Below are 21,686 nucleotides of genomic sequence, written 5' to 3'. Positions count from 1 at the left end.
CACATGATAAAGATTGTCTGTCTTCAGTTACTATTTGCTGAGAATGTTGCAAAATTATTTGCCATGATTCTCCTAAGATTTAAAGTCCTGACACATTGCTCTTCAAGGGAATTTTTTATCAGAGAGTATAACAGAATAGTTTGATTTAAAAATAAAATATTAAAATCTTCTGGTAATGAAACCAAAATGACATTTTCTTAATAATCAACAATATTATTTCTTAAGCATTTCTGAAAATGAACTGCTATGCATAAGTTACCATTTGTAAACAAGTTACCCCTTTATTACCGTTTTGGCTGGTTATATGGATATGGTCCCCGGTTTGGAATTACATGCGGCTCTACAAGCAGTGTTTTAGCTTCTTCAGGTTTTTCTTCATTACCACCCTCCTCTTTTCTCTTCTTTCCTTTACCTCCCCTTATTGGGAAAGTTATCCTGTAACAAGATAATTTGAGACTACACTTCAACAAGCATTATAACACAGACTGTCTTAGAAGTTTATACAGAAAGATTTTTTTTGTCACCATTAAGTCAAACTTTCACAAACCAGGGAAACAATAGTTGCAAATGATAAAGTATTAATAAGGGTAAATAAAAGGAACAATAAATAATGATGCTGATTTTAAGAAAGTAGATTTGACAAAAAGTGTGTCAAAAGAACTTTTTACATAGCTTGAAAATTCAGGAGCAGTGCTGACAGCTAGCTGGAAAAAAAGCAAATACAAAGAGTTCATAAACAAAAACGGAAGGGTCAGGAATAAAGTTTTAACAGAAAGCCATCAGCATCATCTGTTCAACAGTAATAACTAGATTTTGTTCTAGAACTGATGCACGCTTTTTTCTCTCTTTTCTAATACGAGATAAGTCAGTCTCAAACTGCTCCAACACATGAAGCCTTTTATTCTCACATTTCCATTTTTCTTATAGTTCTTTGTATCATATGCGAGAAATCGTCTCTAATTCAGAAACAAGTCATAGTGAATGAATTCCAATGGTTATCCTATTATCATGTGACAACAATGCAGACATCTTCTACAGCAATAATCTCAGTCTATTTACAGGTCAAATGCAGCAGTAGGAAGAGCAACAGCTCTTCGTAAAGAGGAGTATCTGTATTTTAACCTATGTACTGAAAATGAACATCAGCTCATCAAGGGAAATTGTGCATGGTATAATGTCTTTATGCCTTCAGACGTTTTATATCATTATATAGTGCTAGTGTCTTCTCCATGCATACTCTACACGCAGTGTTTCAAAAAAAAGCATGGAAGATTACTTCCCTACTTTTCAAGATACAATTTAGCCATGGTAAGAGCTGACTGGGAGAGGGGGGAAGCTACCTTTTCCCGCCCCAGATCAAACCTAGTCCTTCAAAAGGAAACATATTTTAATTCTTATGAACTTATAAGGGAAAAGAGATGTATTTTCTTCAGTCCAGCTGAAGAAACTGTTCTTCACTATGCACTGTGAAACTTGGTTGCCAGAGTCCAAGAAGGTCCAGCAGGAGGGACAGAACTGTCAAGCCTAAAATGCTGAACACCATCACTGAAACAAAACGTGTAATCTCATTTAGCAGTCACAAAGGTAGGCATCCTATTTCAGAAATAATTTCTAAAATAAAATAAAATAAGTAACATGGCATTTCTGAATTAATTCTCTATTTTGATTCTATGGCCTTTCCAATTTCAAATTTTAACTGATGTTGAAATTGTTGTTCTGAGCTTCCTGTACTGAGACATGTAAGGAAGCTATGCCGTTAAAAATCTTTTAGGCTGAACTTGAGGAGGCTAGATACTATACTGCAGAAGCGATTACTACGTGTCTTGATTCTACTTCATACTGTTGCTTTTCCTACGTACTCAACAGGCTGATCTACAAGCAATGCTCTGATCCATTTTTGTACAGAATAAAGCAGAAGCTTGTTCTGAGCCTAACTGTAGGACAGATAAGATTTACATAGTTATGTAACATATTAGCAACTTTTCTAAACAAAAAAAAAAGAGAGAAAGAAAGAAAGAAAGGACATCCCTTCAACCACTGAACCTGAAAACACACTTAACACCAGACCAGGAATATTTGACTATTGGAGATCACCTGAAGGGGGGTATTTGCAGAACTGGATTGTCAACAGTCACTTTAATATTATATCCAGGAAAGCTAGCTTTTAAGTGATCAATGGACAGGAAAGTGTCATTAAAATCCAGAGTTGCGATCTGATTTGGCATTTTCGAGTAGTGTGCACTACTTGGGTCTCCATATCCAAGAATGATGTCATGCAGCCAGTCAGGAACCACACAATCTGTGTTCATCAAATTCCTAATAGTCTCCAGAACAGCCTGCAGGTTCGAAAAATAGAAAAAAAAAATTATTGGAATGATTGCCTTTTAACGAAGAAACATGACATAATGAAAACTAATCAAGTCTATTGTAAGCTACTAGCACATAAAAGTCTTTGACTGACAGGTGTTTGAGTAGATTGAGCCCAAATGTTGCTTTTGTAACAAATATCCAGCCAAAACCAAGCATGGAATTTTATTCTGATAGTCTAAATTACATATCCAGCCCCAACAGGCAGGACTCTGCCCTCTTCCTGCTTGTGTATCATTCAAGGAATCAAAGCAATGCAACCATCATTCCTGCTTAAATAGTCAACTTCTGTAAAGGTTCAGATTCTTTACCTCTACCCAGCACGAGTGAGATTGTATCTGGAGCACTGAGCCCAGAGTTGGGCCCCTCGGGACAAGAGGCACAGACACACTGAAATGACTCCAGCAAAGGGCCACTAAAACGATGAAGGGACTGAAGAATCTGTTATATGAGAGGCTGAGAGAACTGGGATTGTTTATTCTCAAGAAGACAAGACTCCGGGGGTGGTGCAGAATTTTACCAGTTTGTGTAAAAACGAAATAATGGCAGGAAGAGTAAGGACAATGGAACTGGAACCAGGGCTCCTCTCAGTAATGCCCTGTGAAAGGACAACAGGCAATGGACACAATTGAGATGCAGAAAATTTTACTTAAATACATGTCAGAGATTTTACTGCATGGCTAACTGAATGCTGGAGCAGGTTGTCTAAACAGGTTTTCAGTCTCCATCACTCCCTTAACTCAAAAGGCTAAATACAACCTATCTATAGGTTACCTGTTAAATAACTTAAATTATCAACTAATGTTTTATTATATACTCGAGGAGCGTTCTGATTTTCAGTTACTTCGACGTTTATCCTTAGGGGGAAGTTACCACCAGCTGACATGGTCTCACTTCCTGAAGTGATCCAACATGACCTGAAAAGCCTAACCACATGCCTCTAAAATTAACATGTCTCAGCACTGCTGGTAAATTCAGACAAACTCCTACCCTAAGTGTCAGTGAGCAAGCACCTTACCTTGAAATTGTTTTCTTTTGGTTTTCTTCTCATTATTATATTGAAAGTCTCATAAACATCTTCTGCTCCATTTTGGATTGTATTGGTCATGTCTTGTTGATACTGGTTTGGGTCCAGAAAAACTCTGTATGTTCTGCAATCCCCTTTAAGTCTTGGTTTGGGTTCAGGTCCTACCCATAACGTAACAGTAAGATTAGAATTTGAAGTAGTGCTAAATGCAGATTATCATTCAAATAAATGATCCATAACCATTCCAGAAATTAAATACAGACAAATTCATATGATAAACTAATTTCTGCATAGCATTATGAACATTATTTCTTGTTTTCATGCAATTTCTAAAAGAGTTTTTGAATATAAGCTATTTTATTCCTAAACCCAAAATGTACTGGATTTATGTAATTCATCTAATTACATCATATCTTACCAAAGAAAACTAGTTAACTTTTCTCAGGCTGCTTATGAAATTGGTTTTTTCCAGTAGGTAATGAATGCAAGGAACTCTCTTAACAGAGAAACAAGTCAATAATTATCAGGCTGTTTAAGAAAACAAATAAAATTGAAAAAATATCTATCATACCTTCTTCAATAACACGTCCTTTCTCATCCAACATGCCCTGGATCTCACAGCCTCTGACATAGACCAGGCCAGTTTGCTCAACGAAAGGTCGTCGTCGGTCAAACTTGGTGCCATAAGGTTGTGTGGGACGTACCGTAATCAAAAAGCAGACATCGTGCTTGCGCAGACCTGACTCCAAAAAGAAACATTTGGTGATTTGATTGTTAAGGAATGGATAAGGAAAATGGCATTCATATATATAATAGAATGCACAAAAATTTCTTTTAAATAAACCCCCACCTGTGCAGAGAACAATGTGTTCTGTTTCAAAAATATGCCTTTAACTTAAGAGGATACAGAATGCAAGATGTCGTAGCCTTTTCCACTACTCCTGCACACTAATATCCGCTAGGACATCGGATATGATAAAGAGAAATTGACTGTTTTTTTCTCGATAATAAACTTATTTATTTCAAGATTACTGTTCTTCCAATAATCTTACTTAGGTTACACTACCTAGATAATCTCAGTCTTATCTCAAACGTGGCTTGTCATTGATTCTCATTGCTTTCTTCTGGACTAACCTCCAATACTATTTTTTTTAACAACAGTTTAAGTGCAGTGCATAGAACTGGGCACACAATCCTAAACAAAATTAGTTATCTACTTAACACTGAAAAAGGTCACTTAGCCCAGTTACTTGTTTTCCATGCTACATTCCAGTTTATAAATCCTGACGTGACTTGGCTGAGTGTTTTTCTTTTTCCCACAGCAGTAACATGTTGTTGTGCAGTCACATTCACTTCAAGCCATGATGACCTCAGACTTTTTCCATTTTGCAGAGCTACTGCCTAACAAGTTACTCCTCTACCTGGCATTTGTGCAGCGACTTGTTCTTGCTTAAGTTTAGTATCTTAGTATTAATCCCCACTTTTAAACCACAGTTTCTCCAATTCACTAATGTCATTTTGAACACTAATCTTTTTCTCCAGGATACATAGATTCTCACAGATCTAAGACGTGCAAAATTTAGTGAATACATTTGGTGTTTTTCATATGAGACAAATAATTTCTCATTACACCCAGATATTATCCAACCTAGAGCAGTTCCATCAAGTCCCTGTTATGTCAGACAATGATTCATGAATTCTTCATGTCAGATTTGATAAAAGCATTACTGCTTTTCATCACAGAGGCTATTCCAGTATTTAAAAAGCTAGGTGTACCACTACATAGCTACCTTCAGTAAAGTCTGCTGCCATCCTCCTAGCTTTTTCACTTTAACAGAAATCTCCATTGCCAAACTTTTGTCTGCTTATTTATCATGTGCTCCAGCTTTAGCATTTGTGCTACGTGACTTGTAATCGCACTGTGCAGCTCCAGCACACTTAACAGGTTTCTCTAACAAAAGAGAAGGGAGTGACGTTTACTGATAATCCAAGTGCAAGTACATGCTTCTATGTGACTTGCCAATATGGTCAACTAAAGCTCAGCTCCCCAAGCAAAAGAACTGTTGCCTATGGAGACTTGCAAGAAACGGTATTTGGTACAGTCAGCACTTCCTAACAACATTCAAATACACCGAAACCTACTAAAATGCATTGGTTTGAAGTAAGTCAAAATCTGTCCTCTCCAGGTATCACGTTCCCCACTACTTTTCCAATATGACATTATTAGCGTGCATATGAATTTAAAATGTTACGTTACTTTTGCCAGAATTTTACAGTTACAAACTGAATGATATCAGGCTGAAATAGTAAACATTCTGTTCCTAAGGGACATGTAAATACTTCAATAATTTCAATCCTCATTCCAGGAAAGTATAAACTTCTTAGAATTGGATTTTTAGTAACTGACTTTTAAACAGTACATTAAGAACAGCAAATCTGTATCTACCTCAGATTAAAAAAGCACCTTCTTCACAAATAAGATTGTATTACATATTACAGTGAATTCTGACGACTTATTCTGAGCACCTTATTTCAAAGAATGCAAGTACCTTCCCATTCATCTTTGATGTTATCTCGGACATTCAAATTAATTGTAACATCTGCTCGTACTCGCATAGGCCAATTTTCACCAATATTGGGCTTTGCCACCTCCACCACTGTGAATGAGACAATGGGTTGTGCCATCCTAGCCCATCCACCAAAGACCACACCTCCATATTCTGATAACCTAAAAAAAAGAACAAAAACCCCCAAACATCAAAGTTTTGTTAGTCATTACCTGATAACATTCAGTTCCTTTTTTAAAGTGTGAAACAGTTTACCTCACTGTGAGCTCTGAGACAAAAGTAGAAGTTTTAATTTCAAATGCTACAGAAGCAGATTTGCATAATCTTGCTTTTTAGAACTGAAGCATAACACAAACTGACTTATAGTTACATTTCAAGAAACAAAGGCAACCTATGCTGGCATTATTAAGAAGGGGGAGAAGAAAAAGGGAAGATAACGAAAAGCAACTGCCAAGTGTAAGAGGTATCATGTCAAATGATCCCTTGAAATCTAAAGAGGATCAAAATGTGGCAGATGGCAAATTCAATACTCAGTAACTCCCATAAACCAGAAGAGTCAATGGCAGGTTTCCCCATTTCATAACATCAGCCAAGGCTTCTTACTTTTGCAAAACTAACTCATCCATCCTAACACAACAAAGGTTCGTTGTTAGCATCCAACATCCTTTCTTAACACATTTACACGGATGTACATCAACATACCCTTAGGAAATCATCCTGCAGGATGCCAACACCTTATGGAAGAAGTTAGTATAAAACATAGTACCGATGTAATAATTTAAAATACATTTTTTATTATGTATTTAGTATATACATAATATCACTTGTTTATTCTTGAATGCATTTTCATTACAATTTAACTGACTGGTTTGCATCGGGTAATAAATATTACCATGGTTTCATCCTACTGACACTATCTTCAATGTCCTGTCTGATTTCGTAGGTAGACTCTAAGCGGAAAAGATTGAAGTTCCTCAGCAGGTAGTCGTGAAGAGTCAGAAACTGTAGATTCAATTTGGGAAGTGCAAGACAGCCTAAGGATGTAAAGGTGGAAGAGACAAGGTATTTGATGGAAAAACAAAAACAAGAATAATTAATATATTGGTTCTAGGAACTCATACATACATGCATACATTACTTTACAACCATCATAGTTGTTAACCTTGGAGATTCTAGGAACTCCTAGGAACTCCTTTTATAAATATAAGCTACTAAAAACCACACATTTTCCAGGATTTCCCTAAATGAACCTGCACAGAAGGCCAATCGCATCCTGGGCTGCATCAAAAGCAGCGTGGCCAGCAGGTCGAGAGAGCTGATTCTGCCCCTCTGCTCTGCTCAGACCTCACCTGGAGGACCGTGTCCAGCTCTGGAGCTCTCAACATAAGAAGGAGGTGGATGTGGACTGTTGGAACAGGTCCAGAGCGGGCCACAAAAATTATCAAAGGGCTGGAACACCCTTCCAATGAGGACAGGCTGAGACAGTTGGGGCTGTTCAGGCTGGAGAAGAGAGGGCTCTGGGGAGACCTTATAGCAGCCTTCCAGTACCTGAAGAGAGCTACAGGAAAGCTGGGGAGGGACTGTACAAGGGTGCGTAGCCACAGGATGAGGGGAAACAGTTTTAAACTTGAGGAGGGTAGATTTATATTAGGTATCAGGAAGAAGTTCTTTACTGTGAGGGTGGTGAGACACTGGAACAGGTTGCCCAGAGAGGTGCTGGAGGCTCCATCCCTGGAGGCATTCAAGGTCAGGTTGGACAGGGCTCTGAGCAACCTGATCTAGTTAAAGATGTCTCTGCTCACTGCAGGGGGGTTGGACTAGGTGACCTTTAAAGGTCCCTTCCAATCCAACGCATTCTGCTTGTTCCAAGATTAAAGGAATTTTCATCCTTCTGAACTATTTAAAGACTGAATCCATCCCTGTATTCAGACTATAGAAAAACCGATTTTATAAAAAAACAGGGCAAAGTAATGGTACTTTGGGAATGCAATAATTAAGCCAGCATTAAATAACGCTAAATAATGATTAAAAAGGCTCATTAACTAACAAAAGGTCCTAAAGCTTGCATAGCTTTAGGGTAGTTTCAGATACAAGATTTTTTTCTACTGGAAAATTTGAATGTTAATCATTTAACATCACTTGACTAACATTCCAGCTTGACAGCTATGCTTAAGACCTGTGAAAATTAAGAGAAGCAAAATAGAAAAATACTTTTAACAGTGACAGCAACAGCAGTCCTTCACAACAGATAATAATAGCAGAAGAGTTCACCACAGAAGCAGGAAATGTTTCCACTAGCAATCACTGTTACATGCCAAATTTATTTGTCACCATTAATAAAATTTCTTTAATGCATTATTAAAGTCACAAAATCACAGAGAAACACACCTGATGAGCTGCTCTTCCTACCCGCTGGCAAGAACACATATACTGTGATTAATATATTTGGCTAATAAAACACAAAATAAACACACAGTGCATGAACAAGTTAAGTATTGCAAAGTCAGCCTTCCAATACGGTCTGAATGACAGCAAAGCTACCTTGACTTGTATTGAAGAACCCGAATGTTCCAGAGCATTATTACAACCTATGTGTTGTTCACTGAAATTAAAAAAATAAGCCCTTTAGATATTAATTTTCTTGGAATTACAGCAATCATCCTGTTTTGTTGGGTTGGTTTGTGTTTGTTTCTTTTTATTTTTTTGTTGGGGGCTTTTTGCCTGTTCTTTTGTTATTTTGTTTGGTTTATGTTTTAAAGGATAAGCCCCATCAGGAGGCCTATTATTCAGAAACTGAATAATCTTTTAACTACCTGCATCACGCTAAACATAAGTACTTTATCGCTTCTTGGGCAGATCTCTAGATGCTGTTTGTATCTCATCTATCTGGAAAAAGATTCTTTGTTGCCTATAACCTTCCTATCTAAAGGGGTCAGATTTCAAAAATCTTTTTTCTCGTTAATATCTGTTCAAAGAATTTACCCCAAAAAACTAAGTTATGCTAAGCAGTTGAACTTAGAGCTTATACCTACATAAAAAAACCCCAAAAACTTTAATAGTCTTTGAAGATACACAGTATTTGAAACTGTAGTTTTTAACATGGAAATTCTCACGCTCCTAATAAAAATCTTCATGATTCACACTAAAAAAGTTTTTTAAGCAGCTAGACAAAAACACATGCGCTGTTTGCTGCAAATCTTAAAATTACATAATTTCTTGTTTGCAGTAACTACAGTTGGCTTCCTTGACTATGACACTGAGCAAGAACACTAGGCTCTCAATTTAGAGCGTGTGCATTATCTTTCAATAACTATGTGTACACTTCTACCTTGAAATGGAAGAGACAGTGTTGATTTCCTCCCATCATCACTCTTTTTCCTTTTTAAGAAGGCTTTCTTAAACTAAAGCAAAACACAGATAACAGCTTTTTTGCATGTTTATAACCTGCTCCACCTTACAGTAACTACCTGTGCCACAGCTGATGGTATAGCACATCTGCTACCCAGATTAGACACAAACAAATGACTTTGTGCAAACACAGGCCTTTAGATTTTTCTTGAAATTCATTATAAATTTGTTAACAATTTCCTCTCAGAGTTTCTCATGCACAACTCAAAAAAACCTGATCTTACTCTAAAGCATAGGAGGATGCCAAAGTAGTGCATATAAGTTCTGAAGACAGAATGAATGTGAACCTAAGACCTGCTGGTTTTTTTTGCACCATTTACTGAACATACTGCACATTTGCAGCATTTACTGAATCATACCTTCTCCAGAATAATATTCAGTTGGTACTATATTTTCATCCCAAATAATCTTCTCTGTGGGATAGAGAGGCATCTGGTTGAGTTGCTGAATTTGAGATATTCGTCGCTCATGACGGGAAACCTAAGGAAAAGATGCATTTTAAACTTCTGTAAGTCAGAAGGCACAATAAATCTGTTTTTGAAACATATACATTAATCCATAAGACTACTGGTGGTTACTTGCCATCTTCTCTCTTTTAATAAGTTTTGGGTTTGTTTAGTTTTTTTTTAATTCTAACTAAATGCACACAGTGACATCAGAATATGAACAAACATACAGTCCAAATATTGGTCATAGTAGTGAAGTCACCATAGAATGGCCTAAGCTGGAAGGGACCTTAGAGATCATTTTACTCCAGCCTCCCTGCCGCCAGGGACGCCACCTCTCGACTAGATCAGGCAACACATGGGGACCGAATGGGAACACATGGGGACCGAACGGGACACATGGGTCAAACAATAATTTGTCTACTCAGCAGACCAAAAATGGCACAACAGAACTGAAAATATTTAGTTGAGAATCAACTTCGAATTAAATTTATTTTATTTTCCATTAAACATATGGTCAACAGCTAACTAACACTGCTCATTCAGCAACAGCTAGTCTTAATTCCCTCTTTAGGAGGGAAAAAAAAATCCATCCAAGACTACAATATGTCGTCTGAACAAGTATCTCTCCATGGCATCCATAAGCATCATATTACTGCCATCTGAATCTTAGGAAATTACATGAATGATTTTTAAAGACACAAACATAAATTAAAAAGAATTTTTAAAAAGCTATGCAATTCTAAAACTGATACTAGATTAAAAAAGCTATGCCATTTTAATACTTATATCAGAGTAGAAGCCTACTGTCATATTGTTATACGCTGAATATCCAAAGAATCATTCTGTGCATCAAGCAGTATTTAAAATGGGCTTGAAGAACCAAATAGGTATTTAACAGCTATATCTACTTTAGCAGAAATTTTGTTTTTAAAGGGGACAAATAGGCAGACTCTGTCAGTAGTGCCCAGTAACAAGACAAGGGGTAACATTCACAAGCTGAAACACAGAAGTTCCAACTAAACATAAAGAGAAACTTCTTTACTGTGAGGGTGACGGAGCACTGGCACAGGCTGCCCAGAGAAAGCGTGGAGTCTCCTTCTCTGGAGACTTTCAAATCCACCTGGACGACTTCCTGTGTGGCCTACTGTAGGTGACCCTCCTTTAAGTGTGGGGTTGGACTTGATGATTTTAGTGAGGCCTGTTGCAACAGGACACGGGACAATCATTTTAAACTAAAAGCAGGTAGATTTAGACTAAGTATAAGGAAGAAGGTTTTTGACTATGAAGGTGGTGAGACTGTAACAGGTTGCCCAGGTGGTGAAGGTCCCATCCCAGGAGACATTCAAGGTCAGGCTTGATGAGGCTCTGAGCAACCTGATGCAGTTAAAGATGTCCCAGCTCACTGCAGGAGGGTTGGACTAGATGACCATTAGAGGTCCCTTCCAACCCAATGCATTCTGTGATCTCCGGAGGTCCCTTCCAATTCCGACTATTCTGTGAAACAGGTTACTACACAGAGAGCAAAAACTAGTCCAGAACTCAAAACTCTTGCTGAGATTCTGCTTATTAACCATTACACCAAACACACACATACTAGTTTCTCAGGGAAGCTACATTTGCAAGTGAACACTTTCAAATACTTCAATATACAGTTTCAAGCAACCTAAATGGCCAACCTTACTGCCATGTAGCTGGCTAGACCTATGATTCTATAATTTAGCTACATGGTTTTGAGCTTGCAAAGGAACGTGATAACAATCATAAGCTGTGCGAGTCGTGTGGTTACCAGCAGCTCGAGCAGGAACTCCTTGGGGCAGGGGGAGTCATCCCCATCGGGCAGGGCCGGCAGCAGGCACAGGTAGGAGGCAACCCGGTGGAGAACGCTGGCACTGCACAGAAAAAGGGAAAAGCAGAGACTGGGGCTACTCGCACTGAAACCACAAGAGCACCCACTCTATCTTTTATTTTTTCTTAAAATAACAAAAAAAATCCAACCGTAAGTTTTATCAGAGACCAACAACTGCAGATCAGCATTTTAAGTAAAGCCTGAAGTATTTAAAGTATTTATTTTTTGGACCTGTCACAAAGCACCCGCTTTGGTAGGTGAAGTGCGCTCAGCACAAGGCACAAGCTAAGCCCCCCAGCCGCAACAAACTGAGTGGAGCGTGAATACCTCTGACTCAAGACATGTCCCAGAAAACAGAACCAAACAACAGAGCATGCACTGCCTTTGTCAAAATCCAGACCACTGTCCCTTTAATCACAGCATTTACAATAGAGTGATATAATTCTGTGATTTCTGTTGTACTTTTTGTAGAGAATGGAGAAAAGAAAACTAGATTTTAAAAGTCAGAGGTTAACTACTGCAAGTGAATTACTCCTACAATTACTTTAAGCAGCTAACTATTTTAAAAAAAAATTAGTACTTTCTTACATTCATTAGAAAAATAAGGAAAATAAAGGTATTTTTCTTATACTGGAGTTCTAGTAGTGGACACAAACTTTCCTTGTTTCCCTATTCCAGCAGATGCAGAGGCACCATGGCAAGTCAGAAAAACTTGAGAAGCCACACGAGAAATCAGAAAGAAAAAAGGTTAGAAGTCCATAAAATTACAACATAGTGAGAACAAAGAATTTCAACTTCCTATTAAATTTCATTTTGATAACTTACCTAAGGGGTTCAAACAACTTCACCAGTGAATCCCGAGTATCTACTGCAGCTACATTTGAGAGTGCAAAGTCATATAACTCCGGGAAATGTGCAAATGCTGCTCTCTACAAAAGACCCATACCCCAAAACTGAATGTAAGCACATTAATGAAACAATTCAATAACATTCTAAATATTTATACAAAAGCATAGCTTATTCTGGTGCATAACACATAATAGTAGTATCCTGTGGACACTAACAGGACAGAAATAGAAACCAGATGACATGTCTATTATTCTTAGTTAGCACCAGATATTTGTTACTCCTGTGCTTCCAACACTGTATTTTTTTTTATACATCCTTCTATCAGCATTTTGTCTGTCACTAAAACAAAACATAAGGGGGCAGACATGTAGTCTTGCAGACAACTAAGAAAAACAAGGAACAAGTTTAATTTAACTATGCCTCCTTCAATTTTTTTTGTTAAAAAATTATGAGAAAAAATAATCTGAAAAGTGTTCACTATCTTTATATGGCTACAAGCGATGTGCGCTTTTAGTTTCTCTTACGTACATGGGTCCACTATTGCTACCGTTATGTGTGTACCGATCTTGAAGAAATGGTGCCACCTACTGCATAATCATGCATTCCTACAGCACTTCATTTCCCCTTCTGAATAGATTTAACCGGAGCAGTTTATCTCGACAACACGAAATCACAAGCAGTGGTCTTTTGCTAGAGCATATTTTCTAGTCATAACATTGAAGCATTAGTTGCCTTTGATATGGTACAGAAAGTCAAGTTAAAACTATTCCTGTAACTCAGTAGGAAAAAATAAGGGGTTTGCTCTGGGAAGTAATTTACTGCTTATTCCAGATTCAAATTAGAACACAACAGCAAAACCAAAACACAGCAAAACTAGAACACAACAGCAAAAACTTCCCTCTCATAAGCACTTTGCCATCTGCCTACCTGTAGAGAAGTAATTCTGTCGTAATGAATCGTTGTCATCTCATTCTCTGTCAAAGCATTTCCAGTTTGATCATTAATTTCAAAGCCAGTGTAGAATTTAAGCATATCTAAAAGCTGAGACATCATCCATATAAGAAATTAGCAGATTAACAATAAGAGACACTCTATCAAAAACAAAAGCACAACTTAAAAGGACAAACCTGAGCAGAAACAAGAGCTCCTCAAAGTTCTTGAAGAAATGGACTAAGGAGCAGTACCTAAGTTTTATACTTGGCCAATGCGTAAAATAATTTTGTTTATGTATCTCATCTTCAAACTATAGAAATTACGGGACAGTCTACAGCCAATGTGGCTTCTTTTACATATTAAGACTTGAAACTGAAACTAACTGCACTAAGGTTCACTGAGACACTTAACCAAACTCACTGCTTTCTGCTACCAAAAGGGAGAGGTCTTGCTCCTTCCTGCCCCCTCTGACATCAGCTCTAGAATTCATCCTACCTTTCAATGAGATTATGTAACTTGGAAGAAGAAAATTAGTCAGAAGTGCTGCTGGCTTTGACTTCCATCAGCACTGACTCTCAGAGAAAGTGAATAAATGCCAGAGATGGAGGACAGTATGCAGCAGGATAAGCACCTGAGATGCAGGAAAGGGGACACATCTTCCAATCCTGCCATAAAAAACAATTCACTGACTGAGTAAACTAAGGACAGCAGTGAAAAACAGCTGCACTGTATAATTGTCTGAGATCAAAATCAAGCACAGGAGAATGCACTGGTGACAACGTCTGCTGTACGTGGGGTAAAGAATGCCAGAAACTGCACTGTTTTCTGAGTTGTACTTCTAAGAACCGTTCAAAAACAGAGTCAGAAATGTAAAAGCAGTTAGACACATGGGGACAAGTAAGAAAGAACTACTGTCTGAAGGATTTAAAAAACCACGTAGTTAGCATCCCTGAGGAAAAACTGCCTTAACAAATAAATATAAAATGAAACAACTACAGTATTCAGAGCCGCATCAGAATGAAAATGTTATTTTCAGTAACTTGTATCTCACCTGGCAGAAGAGATGACCCTCCTTCTCTCTTTTAGCAAGACTGGACAGGTAACAGTGAACAACAAGATGGGAGTCATCCAACACTGTATTAAACCAGCGGCGAGTGGGAAGCAAAGCCTGTCATCACCAACTTCACATTAATACAAGCAATTCTTAAAAATTAAACAAATCCTGATTTCTCATATTTTTTTATTTCAAGAAGGCCTATCAAGATACAATGTGCCATAGTTATTTACATATCTAACACCCTAACAGAGGTTCTCATACTGAAGCAGCCTTTATATACGCCAAGAGTCTGGTTTTACACAGGCAGGCTGCTATGAACACAGCCTTTTATACGACTGGGAGCATGGCACGAACTTGCCACTACGCAGATTGCACCCTGCTAGAAATAAAAAATATATTAAATAAAGCAATTGTTCTACTACTAAGAGTCTACACAATGACTGTGTGCTTCAAAAGGTATGTTGAACTGCAGCAACATTGCTTTAAATGTTTGTTCTCAATACTCATTAATTTGCAATCTTGTCTTTCTCGAGATTTTAGATTGTGTTTCTTCTAAATATAGCATGGTATCTTCTATTCTTCGTTACTCAAAACAGATCTAAGAATTTTTCAGATTTTTAATTCAAAACCTATAAAAGTTTTCTGTAAATGAAACATATCTTTTTAAAGTTTAAAAAAAAAAAGAACTTCTTTACTGTGAGGGTGACGGAGCACTGGCCCAGGCTGCCCAGAGAGGTTGTGGAGCCTCCTTCTCTGGAGACTTTCAAAACCCGCCTGGATGCGTTCCTGTGTGGCTGCCCTGGGTGACCCTGCTCTGGCAGGGGGATTGGACTGGATGATCTCTAGAGGTCCCTTCCAACCCTCAACATTCTGTAATTCTACGACCTTCTTTTCAATGTAAATGGTTTAAGCTGCGGTACGTAGTGACTGTTCAACTACTCACAGTAGTACACATCAACAATTCATTTTTCTTTTTAAAAATTCTTTTTTAAATTCACAGAATTTAAAAAGCCAAAAAGCATCAACATGGTGTTTAGACCTCAGATGAAGAAACTAAAAGAATCTGTAGCAGGCAGTATTAACTACCCTGCACAATCACAAAAAACAAACTCAGAAAATAGCAAAAATGTTTCAAGGAGTAACACTTTTCAAATCACCAAATCACCAAGTTTTGAGGGCAGCCTACATTGTAACATGAAACAGTGATACCCTGAAAAAGGCCTCAACATAGGTAGAAGGGCCCACTAACACAGTACATACTACAGAGGCAAAGAGGCCTGGATTTGCAGCTGATAACCTCATTAGCTTGGTCCAGTCACTTAAACAGGCTTCACAAACTGTGAACTCTAACTTTCCTGTAATACCCACTAAGAACCAACATGAAATGTACGGCCTCTAAGCATACTGGGTAACAGCCACATTTACATTTAACTTCAACTATCTATTTTCTCTTACAAGATGATATTATATCTTTAAGATAAGCTACTAATTTAAAAGAATTCATTCAATAGCAACTACAAGCACAGGATACTTTTGTGATTTGGCAGAGGACAGCTAGCCTGTATGAGTTCAAGATCAAGCCATTTTTAAGTTCCCTGTTATCACTGTTACAGAAAACTGTCTTATTTCAGAATGCCTTCTAAATCTGGAATTATTTAAAACAAATTGCTACTAGTAAGAAATTGTAAATTAATGTTTTTTATTTTTAATACTGGTACTGCGGAGCTTGAACTTGTTCCACTTTCTCAGTGCCTGCTGAAAAATTTCACAAAACCTTGCTTGGCCTCCTATTAACAAACCTAGATCACCAGAACTTTTACCTCTAAATAATGAATTCTAATCAAAGAGGAGGAGTTTGCATTTCAGAACTACTGATGCCTTCTGCTATTATACCTACAACACAAAAGATCTCTTAAGTGACCTACCACGCATTGGGTTACTCCTGGCAGATTAAAGAATTGCACATTTCATCAACTGCCAGAATTATTACCAATACTCCAACTAACAGTCATGTTCACTGAGCAGTTTAGGATCTCAGGTTTCTCTAACACTTCAACTGGTTCATAAACATTGCTACTCAGTTCCCAATCTGGATGCACTGCTACAGCCTCCTATTTAAAGACAAAACCTCACTATTAAGCAGCCATATGCATGTCTGTGACCTAACAACCTGCTGATTGGAATAAGGCTGTAATCATGACTTTACACATGTAGAATCTAGAAAATTACACTTGGAAACTGGTTGAAACAATCTAATTACTTACCTCAAGATCTAGCATGAGTTCAATGAATCTCTCACAATAATGAACTTTGTCCATAGAAATAGGACCTAGATTTAAAAAAGCAAAAACAAAAAAAACTATCTCCAAACTGATCCACACCACAATATACTTGAATTGTTCTTTAAAAATGTAATAAATGCCACTAATATACCAGTATTAGCCTTTAACAAGATTAAAAAGTTAACTAGCACATTCTTCTTTCGATGCAAACCAGGAAAAATTTGAAAGAAAGTAATGGAATCGGAGTTTCAGGAGTGATTTTATCTACTCTGAAAAAAATAACCAAAATGATATACAAAAAGGTACACTTCCACAAAATACCAATGGCCCTCGAAGCTTCTTAAGAACTTTTAACGCCAGGTACTCAAAAATATCTATTTTAAAGTTGCAATCAAGGGGTGTGCAAAAGGCCTTGACAAAATTCAAAGGTACTCAAAATCAAAGGTATTACTGTGGAGCTTTTAGAATCACATCAAAACACAACACTGTGTTAATGAGCATCTATTTTCCTAAATCCTCCAAAGAACTGTTAAATGTAAATTTTGCTAAAACAGGTCTTGCACGCGTGGGAAAACAGAGGGGACAGGTATCCTTTCTGAGGAAACCACATATACAGAGGATTTCTCCTTAAAGCTCAGTTAAGAGCTGAAGTTTGCTAGGAGTTTAAGAGCAAAAGCAGAACTCTGAGAAGTGATTTCACCCACATTATCCTGTGCCAAGAGCATAATAAGCCTTTTTGTCAAAAGGCTAACACCTTCCTCTATAAACACTTTTCCTTTCTAAATCAGGCAAGCATATAATTTTACTTGTCACAATGACTTATAAATCAAGAGCAGTCAAATCTTACGGAATTTCACTTCACTTAAGCCTTTGTTCTTACCATAAATCAATAGCACTGACAGAACAGAGTCTTATGATACGCATTTATACCACCTGTTTAACAAGGCATTTAAGTATGTATGAAATGTTTTAATGCTGTAAGAAGGCTGTAAGCACACAATGAAGAAGATCAGTACCCAAGAATACTTTTTTTATTAAGTCCATACTGAATAGAAGGAGAAGATGTTTAAAGTGGCTTTCTGGTATTTCATTTTTAAAGAACATACAGATTTGAATGCTTATTTTGACATAAAATCCATGCAGACAGTCATGGATTTCATTAAAACCCCATTCAGATAAGGTCTCCAAACTCAGGCTGGTATTCTAAAGAATAGTTGCTTCAGCAACAGAAAGGAATTTAAAACAGATTAGCAGATAACAAAACACAGGAAGCACAGTTACCTGAGATAGGTATTGATTTTAGCACAGAAATGAATTTCTGAATAAGCTGTGAAAGAAATCTTCTCTCCTGATATGCTCTAAAACCAGACACAGGACAAAAGCGTTAATATTCCTGAAATGCAGACCAGAAGCATATCGTATCTTCCACTAATACACAAGTTACACTAACCTCACAATATCAGCTGCTTTTAAAATTACATAATGCTACCAGGTTGCTTTGAAACACACTTAAAGGGTTCAGATGGTAACTCTCCTCTCTGCACTCAGGCAGACAGATTAGCAGAGTGTACATTTTTAGGCACAGAAATGATTAACAGCCCCTGCTTCTATTGAATCAAAGAGAAGTTTGTCACCACCTACACCTTACCACACTGTAACAGAAAAGTATTGGAACGTTTAACTTTGGTGGGATTAAAAAAACTTATTCAAATACTTACATAAGCTATTCGCTTAAGAGCTACACATTTGCTAAAGGTCATAAGAAATATGAGTATGTACATGAACATATTCTTAGTGCTTTCATCTTATAGCTCTAAGATTTGGTATCACCAATTAAGTGATCAAATAAAATACTAAGTTCTGTAATGGTATTTTGCATAAGGATTACAGGAAAATAAAATAGTTTCTGGAGATCACATATGATCAATTCTTATTTGCCATTTTCACAGGTTTTTTTAACACACTTTTTTTTAATTGAAATAATTTATTTTAGCTGAAACACAATGAATGCATTAAGGGATTTGAATTTAACAGGAAAAAAAAGTTTCTGTAACATACCGCATTCTCGCCTCCTCATCCATTTTCTCATCATTCTTCTTAATTAGATTCCAGAATTTTCTTAGTTTTGGTGTTTTCTTTAGCTCTTGTTCCAGTCGTTTCTGAAATATTAAAATGTTACTCAACCACCAATAATCTGTGTTTCCACAAGAGAGAAAAAGGCAATCCAGTCTTCTTTTTTAGTAAGAAAAAAATATATAGCAAACCAAAATAAACAGCTGTCTCAATCTGATCTCAATAAGTATCACTGCAAAACAAGAATGTAATACTTGTAGAGTGAGTTGTGGCTACATGTCAGCTCCATTCCCTAGTCCCCCGGATCTCATGACCTCGTCTACAAATTATAGCTTGAAGAAGCTATAAACAAGAAAGTTTAGTTTTATGAAAAATTACACAATCAATTAATAATTACAATTACGTGGAAATTATCAACAAACAAGAAAGAGAATTTTACCAAGCGGACAAAAATATAATTGCATAGCAATGTAGGCAGCTTTAAATACCAAGACTTCCATAACGGTATTCCAGAAGAATTCAATTTACAGGACTTGGATAATGCCTAGAAAATTGCTTTACCAGCTTAGTATTATGCTTACAGGTTGTAGAGCCATCCACATGGGTAAGGAAATGAGTTGCTGCACCTGGCCTCTGATCAAATCCACTTCCTGTTAGAAAGTTACAGAAAGAAAACATTTTTTAAAAAATTCTTATGTTTTCCAATATGCCTGCCTTACAGAAATGTATCAATGTACACTACTGTCTGACAGAAATCCTTATGTGGTTGTACTGGATTTCACAATTTCCTAACAGGAAACTTCAAAATAGCCCTACCCAGTAACACCTAAAATTACTTTTGTATTTTAGGTTCTTTTCATGGTATCTGTCAGTTCTTAACACTTTCACAGGGGCCCCATTCATATGGGTTTTTATCATAGATGCTCACAAGAACGGATGTTCTTTCTTCAGTCATTTCTTGACCTTGAGCTGAGACTTCTCTATTTGTTTTTACTCTATTCTTTCCCTCCTGAAGCCCTTCATTTATCAAGTTTCTGTCACTTCATCTACACTCTTCCCATGATCTGAAATAACTGATTTTCTCTATAATTCATGTAACTTCAACTGTAGTTTCAAAATGTTCTCTCTTCAACTCTGCCTGTGATCTGGATCCACAAAGTTTTCTGTATTTCATAAATTACTGAAAACATCATTAACATCTTAAATATCTTCAAATACTCCATTCTCAGCATTCTGAAACTCCATGCTTCAGGGCTCCTTACTTAAGCCACTACTGTGCCTATCCTGTTCCGCATTCCACACAGAAGGGCAGCATCTAATAGCACTATGTTTTTACAAGCATTTTTTTAGTTGCTTCCATATCACGTTATACGAGAAATATGCTCTGCGAGCAGGATTCTATACAGTCACTGTCAAATTCTCCTTCAAAATAAAGATCCATTGTACCACCACCACTACAGAAAAATACTGCCTCAATAAATTGTACACATAAGCATAAGATTCAGGATGATTACTGGCTCCCATCATCATTCCTAGTTCCAAAATCAAATAGTACACTTTCTAAATTGTTTTGTCTGTGAGACACAATTTTGTTCTTTACTTACACAGACCTTTAACTGATACATCCTGTGTGCAATGTAAAGAAAAAGCCCAGTAGCATGAACAGTAACTGTACTGTTTCATATAACATAATTGTAAATTTTTCTTCACACTTGCTACTTAGTATGCGTGACGGTGTTTTTGCTGCAGATTGAGAACACAACTTGGTCCAATGCTTTCTTAAACTCAGGAGAAGTGCAGGCAGAAATATTATTTAAACCTGTTTTCAAAAGTGAAAAAAATACCGTCTTTCTCAGTAGTCAAGGAAATAATTTTGTGCAGTTTCCAAACTAAAAAGAGCACAGTACTAAGTAATCTGCTTTAAGTGTAACACACGTTTTCAAATAAAAATAGGCACCATTTTAAAGATAAGTCTGAATCTATGCATTTAAATTACAGAAATGCCAGTCCACCAATTTCAAGTCTTTTCCATGACATCAAAGAAAAGCAAATGTGATAGAGAAAGTAAAAGTCAAAAAGAGTAAAAGCCTTCCAGTACCATCATCTTCCTTAAATGGGAACTTTGTTTCGTCTGTCTCATAAGAAGAAATCACTCGAACTAAACTCCTGTTAACACAGAATGGCATAAATATACAGAAAGTATTACAGCTACTTTTAACATACCAAGCTATTGAAGCAGTGATCAAGGAAAAGCAACAGGACTGTCTGTTCATGCAGAGAGTATTCACTGTCATTCTCAACCAGCGACGCTTCCAGTATGCATTTGAAAAAGAAGGGAAAGTGTTCTGGCTTTTTTTTGAACGTCTACAAACAGAAGAAGTTGATTTTGAGTCAGGTTGATACAAATCATTTCAGTTTTCATTCACATAACATAGCCTAAGTTCCCCAAATCCACTGCAACTTGTAAAAGAAAGGATGAGTTTTTCTTCTTTTTATTTATTTATTCTGACCTGGCAGCACAAGCACAGAGACTCATTATATCCTCCTGACCTGGGATCCTCATACTATGGGAATGCTCCTAGTGGGACTATGACCTTCTGTGCACCCTGGCACACGTGACGCATGGGACAAAGAACACGAAGCACAAGCGGAGTGGACTGTGTTGTGGTAATGTTCAACTGGCAATCACACAGAATTACTGTAAAATGACACAGCTTAGAAGAGAATTGGTAGATTTTGACCAAAGCTATGGCAGTTGTTTAATGATCTGCAAAAAGCATGCAGGTAAAAATCACCAGTGACTAATTACAGTTGGGGAACTCTTCTTC

The 21,686-nt window shown here is 37.1% G+C and overlaps 1 protein-coding gene across 1 annotated transcript in view; it reads right to left on the bottom strand.

Moving 5' to 3' along the window:
* AQR (aquarius intron-binding spliceosomal factor) overlaps nt 1-21,686 on the bottom strand; it is a gene marked incomplete at both ends in the record, with an annotated part of 35,352 nt that overhangs the window by 8,128 nt on the left and 5,538 nt on the right. Inside the window, 16 exons of the mRNA XM_009867574.1 lie at nt 289-435; nt 2,095-2,336; nt 3,386-3,555; nt 3,966-4,133; nt 5,944-6,122; nt 6,854-6,995; nt 9,729-9,849; nt 11,605-11,707; nt 12,490-12,593; nt 13,441-13,554; nt 14,498-14,614; nt 16,768-16,832; nt 18,067-18,143; nt 18,844-18,944; nt 19,440-19,508; nt 21,082-21,222. Of these exons, the coding sequence (XP_009865876.1) occupies nt 289-435; nt 2,095-2,336; nt 3,386-3,555; nt 3,966-4,133; nt 5,944-6,122; nt 6,854-6,995; nt 9,729-9,849; nt 11,605-11,707; nt 12,490-12,593; nt 13,441-13,554; nt 14,498-14,614; nt 16,768-16,832; nt 18,067-18,143; nt 18,844-18,944; nt 19,440-19,508; nt 21,082-21,222 (2,060 nt within the window). The remainder of the gene's footprint in view (nt 1-288; nt 436-2,094; nt 2,337-3,385; nt 3,556-3,965; nt 4,134-5,943; nt 6,123-6,853; nt 6,996-9,728; nt 9,850-11,604; nt 11,708-12,489; nt 12,594-13,440; nt 13,555-14,497; nt 14,615-16,767; nt 16,833-18,066; nt 18,144-18,843; nt 18,945-19,439; nt 19,509-21,081; nt 21,223-21,686) is intronic.

This window comes from Apaloderma vittatum, unplaced genomic scaffold (genome assembly GCF_000703405.1).
Source record: "Apaloderma vittatum isolate BGI_N311 unplaced genomic scaffold, ASM70340v1 scaffold20634, whole genome shotgun sequence".
NCBI classification, from domain to species: Eukaryota; Metazoa; Chordata; class Aves; order Trogoniformes; family Trogonidae; genus Apaloderma; species Apaloderma vittatum.
The sequence above is the reverse complement of the archived record's forward strand: the minus strand, read 5'-3'. Positions and strand labels throughout refer to the sequence as shown.